At 37.7% G+C, this 18,260-nt stretch overlaps 1 protein-coding gene across 1 annotated transcript in view; it reads right to left on the minus strand.

Annotated features, from left to right (window-relative positions):
- Sycp2 (synaptonemal complex protein 2) overlaps nt 1-14,352 on the minus strand; it is a gene marked incomplete at its 3' end in the record, with an annotated part of 80,345 nt that extends 65,993 nt beyond the window's left edge. The window contains exons 1-11 of the mRNA XM_031373288.1: nt 14,237-14,352; nt 11,422-11,480; nt 10,451-10,594; nt 9,495-9,623; nt 8,530-8,634; nt 8,238-8,262; nt 2,967-3,052; nt 2,359-2,444; nt 2,089-2,123; nt 1,252-1,394; nt 1,117-1,169 (exon numbers count right to left, since the gene is read on the minus strand). Coding sequence (XP_031229148.1) covers nt 1,117-1,169; nt 1,252-1,394; nt 2,089-2,123; nt 2,359-2,444; nt 2,967-3,052; nt 8,238-8,262; nt 8,530-8,634; nt 9,495-9,623; nt 10,451-10,594; nt 11,422-11,445 — 830 coding nt within the window. The remainder of the gene's footprint in view (nt 1-1,116; nt 1,170-1,251; nt 1,395-2,088; nt 2,124-2,358; nt 2,445-2,966; nt 3,053-8,237; nt 8,263-8,529; nt 8,635-9,494; nt 9,624-10,450; nt 10,595-11,421; nt 11,481-14,236) is intronic.
- Between the last annotated feature and the right edge of the window lie 3,908 nt (nt 14,353-18,260).

The raw sequence follows: 18,260 nt of genomic DNA on the forward strand, positions 1-18,260 counted from the left end.
AAGAAAAGCATTATTACTTTAAGGATACTATTTACTTACCACTTTGACTAAAGGAATTATATCAATTAAAAATATCATTTCAACTATGAACAACTGTTCCTAATTACACTTACATATTAATATTAATACAATGGAAGTTCCCATAGGACTTGAATGTGTAAAACGCAGTTAGAAGTCATTGTTGATAGTAAAAGTGGCTAAATTCTTAGAACATTTTTGTGGTAAGATACTACTTAAAGTACTTTAGCCAGTCGCTTTAGCAAACATAAGTAATAAATATTATTAGTATTCCTATCACACTGCTAAGCAAACTGAAGATATTAAGATTAAATAAGTTACAGAATAGAACTGATGGGAATCTATGACTTAAACGCAGGCAATAAGACTCACTGCATTTAGACCTAGCCCTATCTTTTACTTCCTCAGTAAATAAAGTGAACATAATTTATTCAGAACATCCCCAGGGACCAGGTATTACAATACTCTGTTGCTTTGGGCTGGAGAGATGGCTTAGCAGTTAAGAGAGTTTGCTGTTCCTTTCAGGACATTTGAGTTCAATTTCCAGCACCCACCTGGCTTCTTACAACTTTTTAACTCCAGTTCCAGGTTATACAAGACTCTTTTCTGGTTGTTTCAGGATTGTGTGCACATAGAGTACAGACATATATGGAGGCAAAACACCCATACACATAAATTTTAATGGTGAAATTTATATTTTCTATCATTTCATGCTTGTTTCTGATATTAAATAATAAAGATTCTACTTATGTTATTTATACATTTTCACTCCAATGTGTAGGTGGCCAGATTTTTATCATTCCTTAAACACCAAATAATAATATACATGCAATTCTGAAACAGAGTAAACCAAATTAGGACACTCAATTATTAATATGAGCTAATAAATAAGATGCATTTTTCCTTCTAAGTACAAAGCCAAATAAAGCCATCAGGAGTATTTCAGGTTAGCAGTGTACTAGTTTATACTCTATGTTACATAAATACTGTCTTGAACAAATATATCTACGTATTTCACAGTGCAATAAAAACTGTATTTATAAGTAGCCACCGAGCTCTAGTTCCTTACCAACTAGCTGCACGCTGCATCATGCTTACCTTCTTTTATCACCAAGCATGCCATTTACCAAGTTGAGAAATATTCTGCAATCCTAGTTTTCAAAAACAAAAAAAGGTTTTAAAAATAAAAATTATATAAAAATTTACTAAACTTGTTATTTTTATACTACTTACTGTTTCAAATTCACAGTCTTTAATTTCCTTAAATGCATTAGCAACAAATTCCATTGAAAACCATTCATATGCTAGTTCTTGTCTTCGTTTTTCTGTAGTCATTCTACACAAAGCTTCCACAATTCCTACCTGTAATTCATAATCTTAAAAAAAAAATTAGTCAGTTTAGATGCTGAGAGTCTAATCTTATAAAACTCCATTTTGCAAGGTACAAGAACAAGAGAAATAAGAAAATTTTATTTTTCTTATTCAATTATTCATTTTTTAAAAGTAAAAAAAAACCCATGAATCATTTAAGACTTTACCATTTCTTTATGCTTGTACATTGAAAAACAATTTGTACAACATATAGCATTTTGTTGTGATGTTTATAGTTATATCAGAATGCATATCAAAGTCATACTTTATTCTATATATGTCACTAAGTCAAAATTTAATCATAAGAATCTAAAGAAAAATTAAGTTCTTTGTAGTAAATATTGTTTAAAAATTGTCTATCAACTATAAAAATATTAGACATTATAATTTTAATAAGTCATTTAAGAAAAATTTCAGCACAAGTATCTCCAATGTGTTGGAGCATTAAGTTACCATTCATAACTATCACTAGGTGGGCATACTTATACTTATCTAATTTTTGTCATCATGACAAATTATTTGTTCCAAGACATCTCCATATTTTTATTAACTAAAAATTCTTCTTTTAGTTTAGATAAACATTATAATTCCTTTTGTGAATTCTGGTAATATAACATATGGAATCTAATAATTTTGTCAAAGGTATATATAACATTCATAAATTTGAAGTGATTTCAAATCTTGGAAAGACATACTTACCTCCTACATCTAAAATCCTTTCTCCCATATTACTCCTGTGAATTAAAATAAGAAATTATATGCTAAACTAATATCAATTAGATAGAAAGCCCATTGTGTTTGGGAAAAATACAACTGGCTAGTATAACTGACTTTTGGAGAAAATATAAATACCATATTATATCAAAATTTATAAGCTTGTCAGGCTCTATTACTTAATTCAAATTTGTAATTGCATGTTCCTTAAAATTCTTAAACAATTTATCAGAACAAGATATTAAAAATTATTACATGAGAGTTAATATTTCTTGATTAGAAAGTATTTTGTTGGCATCTTGAGGTATTCTGTCAAGCATCAAATTCATTTTTTTTAAAGCCTGAAAGAGAAAAAAAGTAACTTTGTTTTCTAAGAAGCACTTAAAGAAATAGATGTATGAACTTAAAATTCTAAGTAGGGAATGTAAGTCCGATGAAGGAAAGAATGTCTAGTCTAAAATGTACTTCAGCACAGGATGACTCCTTTACTTAAGTTTTCGCACCCACTGTTAAAAACCACGTAACTATTCTAAGACTTAAGGGGACAAATAAAAGGTTACCTATTTTTTGTTCTTATAGTTATTATAGCATATACACATACAAAACTACATGCTATACTGGCATCTACATACTAGAAAACTCCTAGTACCTTGGCAGTATAGGTTCTCAAATTAGTGATAAACATATATAAATCCATTCAATTATAGATTTTAATTGATTATTTAAAAATTACATTGCCAGGCAATGAATTACTCAGACAACAGAAATATAACCCATGAAATTAATTTAAGAAACTTTGCCTAAGATAAGTTATTTCATTTAATTGTTTACTTTTTCATTTTTAGGTCTGAAAAGCGAGTTACCTCCTGCTGAATGCAAAAATTCACTCTTGAATCAATAACCAGGGCACAGATGTGAGGTATGAAATGTTCCAATACTTGTTTTTTACCTGAATAAATTATTAATGATATGTTAATTTTAAATAAATTTAACAACCATTTATTATCTGAGGTGTTTATATAAACTGGCCTCACTAACTTTTATTCATACTTCAAACATTCTTTCATATAACAAATCAACATTTCTTACTCTCATGAATCTCTAAGTGACTTGAGGGGTTTGACTTTTAGTTAAAATCCCACCTTTTAGTTATTTGCCATTGATACCTAATAGGAAGCCATGTTTTCTCCCAATGGAATGTTACTGAGTATTATCGAGCACTTCAGGGCAGGCTCCAAGCCCAGAAGTAGGTGCCCAATACGAAATAGACCCCATGTATTGTTTTGTTTTATTGCTGGGCACTTTTTGTTTTGTATTATCATTTTGATTTTTTTTTCTTGAGGAGGGGAGAAGGGAGAGGAAGAGAGAAGACGAAAAAGTATAAAGAGGGGGTGGATCTGGGAGAAGTTGATGGAGGAGAAAACATGATCAAGATAGTGTATAAAAAAATAAAGCTTCCTATTTTAAAAATGGGTTATCAATATTAAATCTCTTCAGAAAGAATAGATTGTCACTTTATAACAGATTTGAAAAGTTTTAGCAATGGAAATACTGCAAAAGCAAATTATAGCTTTTCTTTTTTTCTATTTACTTAAAATGTTTTTATTTTTTATTATACTTTATTTACATATCATATGATTTCTTCTTTCCCAGTTTCCCCTCCAAGAAAACAAAAAACAAAAACCAACAAAAACAAACCCCTGTTGCCTCCCCCCTCCCCATGCCTGCCACCCCACCCTCTCCCACTTATTGGCCCTGGCATTCCCCTATATTAGGGTACAGAACCTTCACAGGGCCAAGGGCCTCTCCTCGCATTGATGATCGACTTTGCAAACCTCTACTATACACATGCTGCCAGAAAAATCAGACCCCTCCATGTGCAGTCCTTGGTTGGTGGTTGAGTCCCTAGGAGCTCTGAGGGTACTAGTTAGTTCATATTGTTGTTCGTCCTAAGGGGCTGCAAACCCTTCAGCTCCTTTGGTCCTTTCTCTAACTCCTTCACTGGTGACCCTGTACTCAGTTCAATGGATGGCTGTGAGCCTCTACTTCTGTATTAGTCAGGTACTGGCAGAGCTTCTCAGGAGACAGCTATATCAGGCTGGCTTGTCCTTCCTTCAGTCTCTGCTCCATAGTTAGTCTCTGCAACTCTTTCCATGAGTATTTTGTTCCCCCTTTTAAGAAGGAATGAAATCCACATTTTGGTCTTCCTTCTTTCATTCCTTCTTAAATTACAGCTTTTCAAAGTGGCCGTACTCAACTAAAACAACTAAGATGAAAAGCTATAATGTATTTTACAATAGGAGCTCTCAGTATATCATGCTAACACTCTTTAAGATTTCTTTCCTGGGAATTTAAATTGTTAATTGCAAAAGCACAATCAATGAAAAGGTAACATTACTGTTATTTATATCATTAATTTGCTTAACACATTTTGACTTTGAGAACAGTAAATAGCTATGTGCGTATGTGATTCACCAGCCTCTGTTGCCAATCATGATGAAGTCTCCAGGCAGAAGAAATAAAGTAAGCTGCACCTGGTCAGTTAGCACAATGTATGTGCTGTCTATAAATGAAAGGTGACAAGCTGTAACATGTTCTACATCCTTTTACCACTGAAAATTTTGTTCTATTAGCTCAAAAGCTGACAACTACAGCCCACAAATCCAACTCTTTTTCTTTTTCTTTTCTTTTCGATTTTTTTCCGAGACAGAGTTTCTCTGTATAGCCCTGGCTGTCCTGGAACTCACTCTGTAGACCAGGCTGGCCTCGAACTCAGAAATCCACCTGCCTCTGCCTCTCAAGTGCTGAGATTAAAGGTGTAAGACACCACTGCCTGGCTTAACTCTTTCTTTTGTAATGCAGAACCAGCTCTTAGCAGGTACTCTGTAGAAAACATCTGTACCTAGCCCATTTACTGAAGGAGTACCAAAGGCAAATTTCATTCATTATAATCTTAGTCTATCAGCTATGTATATTTTTAATCACAAATAGCACCTGAAAAATCCTACTTTCCAACCACACAGCAGACAAATGATCCAGCACTGGCAAACTTTATCATCTTTCATACTCAAAGCCAAACTAAAAATTATTCTCAACAAAAGCTGTCCTCAAACTTGTTACCAACTTTTATTAGAGTTGAAAATGTTGGTTAGTGAATTAAACTCCCAATTACAAGACAGAATAGTGCTTATGACTTTAATGGCAATGCAACTGCTTTGATAATTAGTATTCCTGAGTGGCATTTATTAACATTACTATTAAGATCAGGTGGTACCCTGCCATGTAGTACAACATAGCCATCCTGCCCTGAGAGATTGTTTTGCTAGCAGCATTTGATTCTATTTTGAGGATAGGATGACTCTACACCCAGTGGACACTTAAACACCACCATCTTTTCAGTGCCAGCCATAGCATACAAACATAACTTAATCCCCAAAGCAGAAAGGGTGATACTCTATAAATTTATTTAAGTAAATTTATACTGTAGATTATATGGATATATGAAAATCATATGTGGAAAACCAGGCCTGAGAACTTAGTGGACATAGCATACTTGGACTGAATGAAGAGGACACCTGACATTCTGATGGGAATACCTCCACCCATCTGTTATCTAACTACCTGGGGGGTGTGTGTATGTGTGTGTGTGTGTGTGTGTGTGTGTGTGTGTGTGTGTGTCTGTATGTGTGAAGGGACTGACAAGGAACCCCTTTCTGGTTCCCTCAGGGACCTGTTGTCTCTATCCCCAAAGCTGACATGACCTAACTAAACTGTCATCTTACCTGTCCACCTATTCATTCATCTGGACTTGGATATTTTCTTATTTCTATAAACTTCACCATACCTTGTTCCTGTAGTCTATGGCAGCAGCAACATCCCCAGTACCTCTCCAGCCTGGGTTCATGACCTCATTTCTGCAGAGACTCTGCATCCCTATAAGTCTCCCAGACTTGATCTATCAGGACTTTCTGAAACTCTTTAAATTTTACTACAGCTATATCCTTTTGCCTCATTATGTATCCTATACATGTATAAACATACCTGTGTGTGTATGCACTTATGCATGTGATGGGTACAATGTTATCTAAGGGTGTAAGTATTAGTAACAAAGATTGGGATAAAAGGGTCAAAAGCCTGTATTTACTTTGACCAACGCTATTAGGAAAGCGGAATTACTTGGGGTTTGCTGCCAATGAGTCTACTGTACCATGAATTTATTATTCAACCAACTGTGACATTATGATAGAAAGACAAATATACAAGATCACAACCACCATGCTGATTTACACATTACCCATACTACCAAGAGTTAAAACGAGAAGCCAATCTGTCGACATCAGACTATGTTCTTGTAAGTTACTTTACATTGCACAGTGTTTTTTCAGGCTTGATTTTATAAGTAGCTTTTAGCTCCATTTTGAAGACACAGGATAATTGACTGCTTAGGTGGATGTGTGAATAGCACCATCTAGAGTGTAACCCATACATGACTTATTCCTCAGAATTATAAAGGGGCTAACTCTACATTTTTTTTCAAGATTAATCAAGACTGCATAGGCACATGGATGTATTCAAGTTATATCAGAGAAAGCAGACACATGAAAATCACCCAGCCAGACCAAGGAAAGTGAATAAAACTACTTCACCTGGCTTCCATAAAGTGAGAAAAACTTAGCACTGCTATAGTAATGGCCCCACATCTGCACAGTCATCTGATGCCTGGCGTATGGGTCAAGTACCAACTCACAGAGAACTCTCAGCTCTCCTTGGGACTTTAGTTTAGCATCCCACTTCTGGGATGGCACGTTTGACTGCTGTCTGCCAATCTACTTGCTCATCCGATCGGGACCTGAGCCCCACTGATTCTCCTCTAAACCTTGTCCTGGTCTTGTCCCCACAATTTGCCCATGTCTTTGCTCTCAATCCCAACTCTCCACAGCTGATTTTGAAGATAGAACTGTCTCCTGGTGGTGGTTTGGGTTATCTTATCAACATAGATCCTATTATATTTCTACCAACCCAGTTCTAAAACCTCTTGAATTCTGCTGTATTCATTCTGTAAAACATATATGCACAGATAAAGATACATTTATTGTGTGTTAGGTGATATGATAGTAAACAATAAGATGGGAATAAAAGAACTGCATTTCACATTACCATTACCACAGTAAGTGGACTGATTATCTGGCAAACCACTGCCACTGAAGTCCTTGTATTTTTGTGAACTTATGGTTATTCAACAAATCTGACACTTCAGAAAAACATTACATGTTTGTCTATGTTTCTGACATAGTGAGTTCTTGAAAATATCTGTGAGGCATTTTGGACACATGCCTCTAATCTTAGCACTCAGTAGGTGGCAGCAAGAGGATCAGGCCTCTCAGCTCCATACAAAGGAGTGACCTGGGCTATGTGAGATCCTGTCTCAAAGGAGAAAAAAGAATGAAGATCTACATTCCTCCACAAATATGCAGATAGCATTATGTTCTTTTCCAAGCTCCAGTTTGAGCTCCTGTAATATTTTTGTGCATTGATTTTAGCAAAAAGTAAACTGCTACATTAGAAGTCATTTTTGTTGTGTAGTTAAGGAGTTTCCACATCATTTTCAGTGCAAAGTAATTACTGTTAGGTAGTGATATTCTGAAGAGCAGACATAAGCAGCAAACATTTTAGAAAGTATCAGAAAGCTCTATGTGATGGACATTTAAAATGTTCCTTAACTGATAGATTTTTTTCTGAAAATAAAGCCAAACACTGGCCTTTTCTACACGATGTAAAATTTCATTATAAACATGTTTTAAAAAATTTAACATCTTAAATTTTAAAACAAACATTGATTCCTAAATAAAATTCAAAGATACTATTTTCTGCTTTATTAACAAGTCCATAATACAAAAATACATTCTTAATTTTATCCATAAATCATTTTTGAAATTTGTTGAAATACCAAACTAATGTCTACAGTTTTTTTTTCCTCTTGGCCTACATAGTTTAAAATTTTACTAACCAGTCCTTCACAGAAAAACTTTGATTCTTTAATTAGATCATGAATTCCTAGGATAGGCTTATGGGTATTAAAAAATTTATACTAAAAGTTCCTAGCAAGTTGTTTCGATGGAAATAAGATATTTTACCTTCATCATTGACGTCATATACAACCTAAAAAAGATAAATATTTCATTTATAATTCACTATTATAAATCATTACAAAAGCTATTATTAAAATGACAAATTTTAATTCACAGTGTAACTATTTAACTTTCATTTATCAATAAACTGTTTAATATAGTCAGCTTAAGTGCTTTATACAGTCTGGACAGATTAATCCAATCAAGTTACCAGCTAGTCTATTAATGATTCTTAGAACCAAAACAAATTGTTTTCTAATAAAAAAATGCTCTATATAACAGTCAATGCCATTTTTACCATCAAAAGATCAAATAAGTCTTCTATCATATTCATAACAGCTTCATCTTTTGATTGTTGTTGACTTAAAATAATCTCCTTGGAATTTTCAAACCAGGAAGCCATGTAAAAATGAAGACATAAATTAGTTATTTTGAATTCCATTTTAATAATTTATATACTTGTATTTGCTTAGTGAATAAACCTAGAACAAAATTACTTTAAAAATGAGAACTCTTGAATTTATCATCAAAGCAATTTTACATTTTAAAATGTCTTGTATTTTTAACGTATTCTATTTCCTTATTGTCTAACATAGGGATGGAGATAATAATAATTCCATTTCAAAAACCCTTACACTTCCCTTTTAAATTCTTACTACAGATACACTTGTTATAATCAGCTAAAATTATCAGGACAATTTATATTAGTTGGGAAATATTTGGAATTATTTTACTTTAACTGGATTCACATATGAGCACCTACTATGTGTCCCATATAACCATCAGTTTGATGGCTATATGTAACCGATTAAACATATAAAAATCAGTGTCTTAGGTTTTTGTGTAGGGTCAGACAGTAAACAACCTAACTGAGTTGGTCAGCAGAGAACCCTTCAAATAGAGGCCACGGCACCTTGTCACCCTACGTTCACATGGAACCCTTCAAATAGAGGCCCACGGCACCTTGTCACCCTAGGTTCACATGGAATCCTTCAAATAGAGGCCCACGGCACCTTGTCACCCTAGGTTCACATGGAATCCTTCAGATAGAGGCCCACGGCACCTTGTCACCCTAGGTTCACATGGCTGTCAAGGAACTTGCATCGTTTCCTTCTGAACCTTCATCTTAGACTCACATCAGAAAAATATTTACTTTACTCTCAAAAGTTCTACATAAAGTTTCTAAGTTTGCATTTAGTAGTTTGACTTTCTTAATAGAAACTGCACCTTAGTCAGCTTTCCCTCATATGAATAAGTACTTATCTTTTGAACTAATCCTTGTTTTATCATGGTTTGAAGTCCAGCTTGTCCCAATATAAAGATATTCTTGCTACATCTTCCAATAGATATCAAGATGTTTGAAACAGTTTGGATATCCTTTTTATTAAGTTCCTAAAATGAAATGTGCATATTTAAACTGCTGCAAATAAACAGTAGAAAGGAATAAACATTGTTCTGGAAGCAGCATTAATTTACAATCCTCATCTATCTGAAAAGGGGGGCATTCTCAACATCTTTACAATGGAAAGGATGAGAAGAATGACTTAATAAAGCAAGCTGTCCCAAACTACCCAGCTAATGGCAAACTGCAAATAGTCAACAGCATAAAATCTAGGAAGTCTATGGAAGCACTTTTCTCCTTCATTTGAAAGAGTTAAAGACTTCATGTTGGAGACAGGGTCTCCTCCTGAAAAGCTGAGTCAGGTCTACAACTTGTGGCGTTCTCCCTGCCTCAGCATCCCATGTGCTAGATTTACATACGGGCATGAGCTAACACAAATGGATAACAAATTCTTATTCAACCAGTGACTCATCAACAATCTTGGATATGTGGAGCCAGTATGTAGTCACCTCTTCTTAAATATAAATTTCAGAAATGTTTTGTGTTTGCTTTATTTTCGAAATCACTAAGCACTGTGTATCACTGCAAATATGGCGATCGGTCTCTAAAAATAAATTGTTTATAGATAATCTTTTCCCTCAGATTAATAATAGTAGCCTTTGAAACACAGATTTCATATATTTTACTTTAGAAACAAGAGTTCAATGTGTTGAGAAGCCTCAACTAATAAGCACATATTGATAAAACATTTAAATCATTTGAAACAAGCTTGTCCAAGGCTTTCTCTGTTTATATGTTTTGAATGGAGCTTTTCTTCCTAGAAAGTAAAATCTTATGTAACAATTTTAGGAGCTACTAAACAAAATTGAGTATTTACCCTGCATATTAAGTCATCCAACTTGCGGAGGAATTGTTTGCTGCATTTAATCTTCACATCTTCACAAATATCAATTTGTAAAAGTGTCATCAAAGGTTTGAAGTCATTTTTTCTCAAAGCATCATCAATACACTTTTCTAACTGCTGGAGAGATATATTTAATAACACAGATATTCCATCAAAATTAGTCACTCTATGCAACTGAGTTACCAAAGAATAGTTTTTGAATGAAAATAATCAAATCAGCTCATAAAATGCTTATATTTTTTAAAAGATTTTTTTTAAAAAAAATACTGCTATCCAGAGTGAGTTTCTATAGTAATAATTTCAGATAGAAAATATTTTATTAAAAGCTTCCAATTTATATTTACATCTTTATCAACTCAAATAAAATCACAAACTTTATCAACTCAAAATCATAAACTAAGTGAAAAATAAAATCAACATTATAGAAACTATATTTAATTCAAGGACAAAATCCTAGCATATCTGAGTATAAACTTCATGATATTTAAAAATTAAACTTCATAAAGGTAAGTTTATCCTTTTAAAAATTATATTTCAACCTAAGTATTACCATCGTATGACTTTTATCAAACCTGCTATCCCCTCTATTACAGAACAACATAAGGAAGCTTTCAGACTGCAATCTGATTACTGAACAGACTTAGTTGTAAAATGTAAGGATGTGACAATTTAAAATTTTTATCTAAATTTCCAGGGATGTTAATCTGTGAATGACTATTTTCAATATTGAAAACACATGTAAATAAATCAATACTTTTGATATTTTTTGCTCTTAACATACTTTAAAATATTTTAATAAAAGAAACCATACTTAAGTTACTCTTGAGTATTTCATAAAGCATTAAGTTTGTCATTACTAAAAAATATACCAAGAGGTATATATAAATACACAAAAGTTATTTTTAGTGACTAAAATGCTTCTTTGTAGTCTAGGAACTACATACTTGGAGGTCTGGTCTCACTGGCATTTTGACTTCATTTAAGAATAGGAGAAGACAGACACCTATAAGAGAAAACATTTTATATATCTTATTATGTGTTCAATGTGTTTACAGTTTAAAAATATTAAACATGATATTCAATGTTCTTATACCAAACAGAATAGTTTCTTAACCCTTTTTACATTGTCATCTACTTTAAATTATATATTTTATCATAAAGAAGTTAGTTTTGCTCTTAAGACATACATTAAAATAATTTTGAAGGACTGAGGAATCAAGGAGAAAAGTATTAAAGTGAAAAAGGTAAAAGAACAAATCATTCAGAAAAAGAGAAACTTGAAAAGAAAGTGGCTGATAGAAGAACAAGATGCTATCTTTGTAACAGAAGTTCTAATTAAAACAACCAACTCCAATACTTACTAGGATGGCAAAAACTAAAAAGTCTGAAAATATGAAAAATAGAAAACGATGGGTATCAATAATTGACTTTAAAAAAAGTAGAGATGATAGGCAAAAATTTTGTCTGTGTTCTATAACATGTAGTTCCATTTCTAGCTATACATTTTGTATAAATCTAAAAGTATAAAAAGAGTACTTAATATTTATTGTAACATTGCCTTGCTATCAGCAGGTTTTTCTTTTTTTTTTTTTTTAAGGAAAAAAACCCCTGCATTTGTTGGTGTGGTAGGGAGAAATTAGGTAAACAGAAGCAATGTGCACAGAACGCAACTGAATATTTAAACATGTAGTTTAATCAGCCAGTCTTTATCTCAGAACAAGGCCCCATTCAAAACAGGGTAAAAAGAAAAGTGAAATAATACATAGATGATCTCTCTAGAGAGTATTTGTGAGAAATTAAAATACACACAAGAGCAGGCTACACTCTGTGAAGGACATCTGTGTATGTGCTAAAAATAAAAGGGTGGAAGGATTCACATGCTGGATCTATGAACATGGATTATTTATATCAATAGCGAGGAAAAAAGTAAGACTGGGGAATAAAACTGACCAAAAGAAAGAAAGGAGAGCTTTGGGAAGGAGCAGAGCTTCCTCTCTCTAAGCTAGCCTCAGACACATAATCATTTTATCCTCAGGCTCCCTTCTCTCAGATCATGAACTTTTTTCTTTCTTTTTATAGAGCCTCTTTTATCTTAAGTTACCTCACACAAAATCTTTGTTGGTAGCAATTAGCTAGCAAGCAACCATTAGAATGTTGGGTAAGCGCATTACTACAAAATAGAGTAACATTTATTAAAAAAGTGTCAAGTTGCTTAGACATTTTTAAGATTACTATATAAGGCCAATAGTTAATTCTAAGGAAAATCTAATATGCCAGAAAATATTAAAAAGTATGTGTTTTATGAAAATATACTCATTTAACTTACTTTGAAAGTTTGTATTGTTTCAATCCTCATGATTGTTAAAGTGTTTATTTTACAGCAATTGTTAGAAAATGAGAATATATGAAATATATTGATTTATAAATTAAATAGGTCTTTATTATCTATCCAAAAATCACCAGCCCACTGTCAAATATCCATAGTGAATATTCAGAGTAGATATTTTGCCAATAGTCATAAAACTACCTTTACATCCCCTTTTCCATTTTACTGAAGCTAGAGTATATCAATGAAATTGAAAATTGTAACATTTTATTTCATTTCCAATTTTAAAATGTGATTTAAAACAGTTGACACTTAAAATATATTGTAGAGATCTCGTGTGACTGTCTCCTTAGGGACAGCAGCTGTCAGTGCAGCCCTGTCATAATGTTTCACAACTAAAACAATTGGAAGTAATGGAATTTCCCCAGAGTGCTCTGAGCCATCTATACACAGCACAGAATAATTATGGCCAAAAGATGTATTATGCTAGCCAGATGGTTCTATTTTCTAATCTTCCTTTGTACAAAGGAACCATCCAAGGAAAAAGAAATTTTAGTATCTATATAGATGGGTTTTTTAAGAAGGGGGGGTAAGGAACAACCGGGTTACATACACACTCAACATGTTGCATGAATGCTGACTGCAACAAAGCCAAAACCAGTTCTTTTGGGCTACCTGTCAAATAAGCCAACATTTGCAAGTCAAAGGGGGAAGCTAGACAAAGGTAACCAGCTTTTTCTGCCCTGAGGATGCGGGTTAAAAGGTCATTTTACGGCTCCCATAAATGAACCAGGAAAGGAAGCGCGGAACTTTTCCCACACGGGGGTTGGGTCCGGTTAGCAGGCTTTGAGCATGGCCTGATTATTATTGGACAACTGATCGCAGAGCAACTCAGAAGTAGGGAAGACACAAATGACTTTGCAGAAGGCCCAGGAGCTACGCTGCCGACACTCAAGCACACCACTCAACACACACAATCACACACACACACACACAGCCACACGTGAGTGGGCTCTGCACATGCGCGTGCGGCCCCCTGACAAAGCCGGGGGTTGGGGGAGAATGGGTTGGGGTCCTTGTCCAGGCTGAGGGACCCGCCTGGCTGTAGGCCTTAGACTGGAGGTCGGTGGGGATTGCAGATCCTAGAAGCCACACCAGAGCGCCGAGGAAGCCTCCAAGCCCGAGGCCCTGGTGCTGCCCTGGCCCCAGCACACACGGTGCGCATGCTTAGGGCCCTGGGGACTCGTGTGCGCGTGCGCCTCAGGACGAAGGCCTCCCCCCGGACTCCAGGCCCAGCCACGTGGTCAAGCTCTTCGCCAAGGCCCAGGGTGGCCCAGGCGCGGGCCTCGCGCCTCACACACTCCTCCCTGTGCCGACGGCCCACGCCACCACGCCACGTGTCCTCACCACAGCCTCCCGCTGACCTGCCCCACCTGCTGCGCGGCACACCCCAGCCTGGCAGCCGCCTCCGCGGGCAAGGGCCTTGGAGTTATGGCGCCTCCTCACCTCCCAGGCGCGGCGCCAACGGAAAGTGGGAAGCGCTCTTCCAATCAGAGCCGCCCAGCAGGCCAGGCCACGCCCCCTCTCCGGCAGACCCTTTACGCTGTCGGAGCACGCGCAGCGCTTCTGGGAAGGACAGTGGGACGACGCTCGCAAGCGCTCGCCCAATCAGAGCCGCCCAGCAGGCCAGGCCACGCCCCCTCGCCAGCAGACCCTTTAGGCTGTCGGAGCACGCGCGAAGGACAGCGGCGGCGGCGCGACGCTCGCCCGCCCGCCCCACTCCCGATCCGATGACCCCTGCTCTGCCTGCCAGAGCTCAGCCGGAAGTGATGGAAGGGGTCTGTAGGGGTCGCCAGCTGCTTTCCTATTCTGCCACTCGCCCCGAGCGGTGATGCTGCGCGGTGGAATCACCGGCCAGCAGGGGGCGCTGTGCCGTGCCGGCTCCTCTAGGAGAACCTAGTCAGTGCGGGACTCCGCCACCCTGCAACTAGGCAGTCCCATCCCCTTCTGTCCCTGCCACAGGGCCAGGGCTGTGGCGCCTCCATTTTCCCTGTGCCTTAAATGTATATATAACATGGTGGCCCAGTCTTGTGACAAGTTTCACCAGCATGCACGAAGCTGCCTGCTTTGCATTGCCGTGACAGACAATAATTAGGCTTTATTCAATCCTTCGGATAACTATGACCTAGTGGAAGCTCCTTGGCTTCACGTGAGGAGAGTTAAATATTGATATAGATGGTGCCAAATCAAAGTTTAAAAATGGTATTTTTTTTAGTAGTATCTTGGTTTCTTATCTAAAAAAAAAGCAATCGTTAAAAATATCAGATGGTTTTGCTAGGGTGCCCCTCCATTGTGGTTGGTATGCGTCAGATCCAGGTTTCAGGGTGTTTCTGGGGAATGAGATCTAATGTCTACTTACCCCACATAGAGCTCCAATGACAGCCCAAACGCAGGGTTCCACCCACGTCTAGCTTAAATAACAGACCTTGCCCGGCTTCCTTACAGGATGCAAGTGACATTGAACCAGCCGTATCACCGAATAACCTAAGCCCAGTATGGATGATTAATGACGACTTCCCCACAGTTGCACCAGCAGAGACACTCCCTGAGGCAACCTTCCATCCCTTATACACTCTAGCAGCACGCCAGTCCCGAGCCAAGTACAATTAGAGCGGAATTACATCTAGCTGGAGAGGGAGAGAATCAGCTGAGGGCCCAGGGACCATCGCACCCATTTCTATCAAGGAATGTCAATAGCCAACAGGGCCTGTCAGTTTTCCTCAGGTCATAACAATAGTAACAGCTGCTCTCATGAAGATGACAGCTGTGATGCTCAGAGCATAGCCTTCCACAAGTGGCCTGCACGAGCTTCTGACTTAAATATGCATTGGAAAGTGCTTGAAAAATAAACACATATGCACTTGTGCACGCGCGCGTGCGCGTGCATGCACACACACCAAACCAAAAAACCCTGAGGACCAAAGCAGTTCAAATCACAGAATAAAACCTGCAACATTTCTAACTTTGGCTTAGCTAGAATTACAGACATCATTCCAACACTGTGCCTTGTTAAATTGAAATTTGAACCCACTCCTCACTGAACTGGGGTCTCATGCATGCCAGACAAGTGATCTACCACTGATTTATACTTCCAGCTTCCTTTATACTTTCTGAGGCAGATCTAAGGTGCTCAGGTAGGCAATTTGAACTTGAGATCCTCCTGCCTCAGCTTCCTGAATGGCTGGAATTACAGGTCCAAGGAGATCCTAATTAAAAAAAAAATTAAAATATGAACAGTTGACAGGCTTTTAGAGGGTGTTTCAGATAATTAGTTTTCAATGATTTTTGAATGACTTATACACTTAAGTACTAACAGTATATAATACAACATGTAAGATCAGAGTGTGTCAACCTCATGACCAGAGACTTACATCATCATCTTCACACTCAGCTTCCTTGTAATAGACCGGCCATCCTCCATGATGCAATCTAGTAATTTCTCAACTAGCTGCTTGTAATAGAGATGAAAACTTGTCTTTAAACAGTAACATGAAGGAGCAAAGTATCTAAGCCAATTTGTCAATTTGACACAAACCTACATGTTATCTGGGAAGAGGAAATGTTAACTGAGAAAAGCCTCCAGAAGATGGTCCCCTAGGCAAGTCTTCAGGGTATTGTCTTAATTAACAATTGATGTGGATGGGCCTTGCTCACTGCAGGCAGTGCCCCCCCTACCCATCCCCACCCCCACCCACCCGAGACGGGTGATCCTGGGGTGAGTAGGAAGGCAGCCTGAGCAAGCTGCTGGGGGGAGGAGGAGAAAGTCAGTAAGCAGTACTCCTCCGTGGCTCCTCCTGTTCCTACCTTGAATTCCTGCCCTGACTTCCTTCAGTGGCCGACTGTGATGCAGGAGTACAGAGGAAAGAACCTTTTCCTCCTGGAGTGTCTTTTGGTCATGGTGTTTTATTGCAATAATAGAAAAGGAAGACAACTCATGTAATCTTACCTGAACTGTTTGTTTTTATTTAAAAGCTTTAGACCATAGAGTTTGAGAGAAAACCTTATCAGTCGTTATCAAAATCTGGTTTCCAGTCACGCATTTTTTCTGCAGTGCCAGGGATTAGACCTCTTGCCTTGTGTGTGTTAGTCAAGCTAAGAGCTGTATCTCTCAACCCTTTTCACATACATTGTTTAAGTTCTTATTGGAAATAGGCCGTGGGCCATATCCCCTGGCAGAGAGTGCATAGAGCTGGATAGTCAGTTGAATGTTAAATCTGAGGCGAGCTGGCTGTTGGAAGAGCAGGTGGAACTCACCTTTCTGAGCCTCACTGTTCTCAGCTAAGAGAACGTAGGTTATTATCAACCAGACAGCACGACTGATTGACTCCCAGCATACCAAGAATCTCGAATCTTTGCCAAGCAAGTAAGACAGAGCACACTGAATGCCAGTTTTCTTCCTCCACAATATGTAAGAGTTTGTACTTTGCTGAAAGTCACAGTGCAGGCTGGGATTTGCAAGAGTCAGAGAGGACTGTAAAAAAAAAAATACAATTATCTGCCTCTAAACTCTGACCTGTAGCGTGATTAAGATATTTTAGTTTTTATAAACACACACTGTTGTACAGAACTATCCTCCAAGCCAGTCGGTGGCCACGTTCATGAGTTTGGCTGGCCTGCTTGCTAGAAACCATCATAGTTGGGCTTCTTGATGGTTGACCTTTCCTCTGGGAAGAGGGGGTGGAAAGGCGACAGGAAAAAAGCTTCCCCTGAGTGAGGCCGGCCTCCCAACCCAACCAGTCATGAATGCAATTCTGCTCCCATTGCAATGGCCTCTGAATCACTGTAAAGGGACAGACCCGTGGGTCACAGTCCTACCGAGGTTACAGATATCCTGCATATCAGACATATTAACATGACAGGTCACATCAATAGCAAACTTAAAGGTATGAAATAGCAATGAAAGGCTTTTATGGTCAAGGGTCACCACAGCATGAGAGGCTGTATTAAAGGTTGGAAGCCTTGGGGAGACGGAGAACCACTGTGGGAAAGGGAAAGGGTGGGGAAGGGCTATGGGCATGCACTCCATCTGCACAGTCTTCATCACTGCTGGGTGCAGACCATTCACTATGGCTGCATTACGTCCCCCTACTCCTTCCTGTAGCCCCTTACCCATTGCCCCCAAGTAAGCCTAATGAACTCATCGGTTCCCAGAGAGAACTAGTATGTATAAATGTACCTTGGCTTTTTCCTGAGGTAGAGAAGGGGTGGGTTTAGTTTACATCTTCCCAGGGAAGGTATTTTAGCGACACACAACTCTGCTGCTGATGCAGAAGTCCCTCCCTAGAAAGCCCAGTCCCCATCCACGACTGGGGAAGAATGAGATTTCCATCTGAAAGATCTCACCTTCAAGATGTTTGAAGTTTTGTCTTCTGGAATGAGGCCCCAGAACATACCAGC

The sequence above is a fragment of the Mastomys coucha genome, unplaced genomic scaffold (genome assembly GCF_008632895.1).
Source record: "Mastomys coucha isolate ucsf_1 unplaced genomic scaffold, UCSF_Mcou_1 pScaffold15, whole genome shotgun sequence".
Lineage (NCBI taxonomy): Eukaryota > Metazoa > Chordata > Mammalia > Rodentia > Muridae > Mastomys > Mastomys coucha.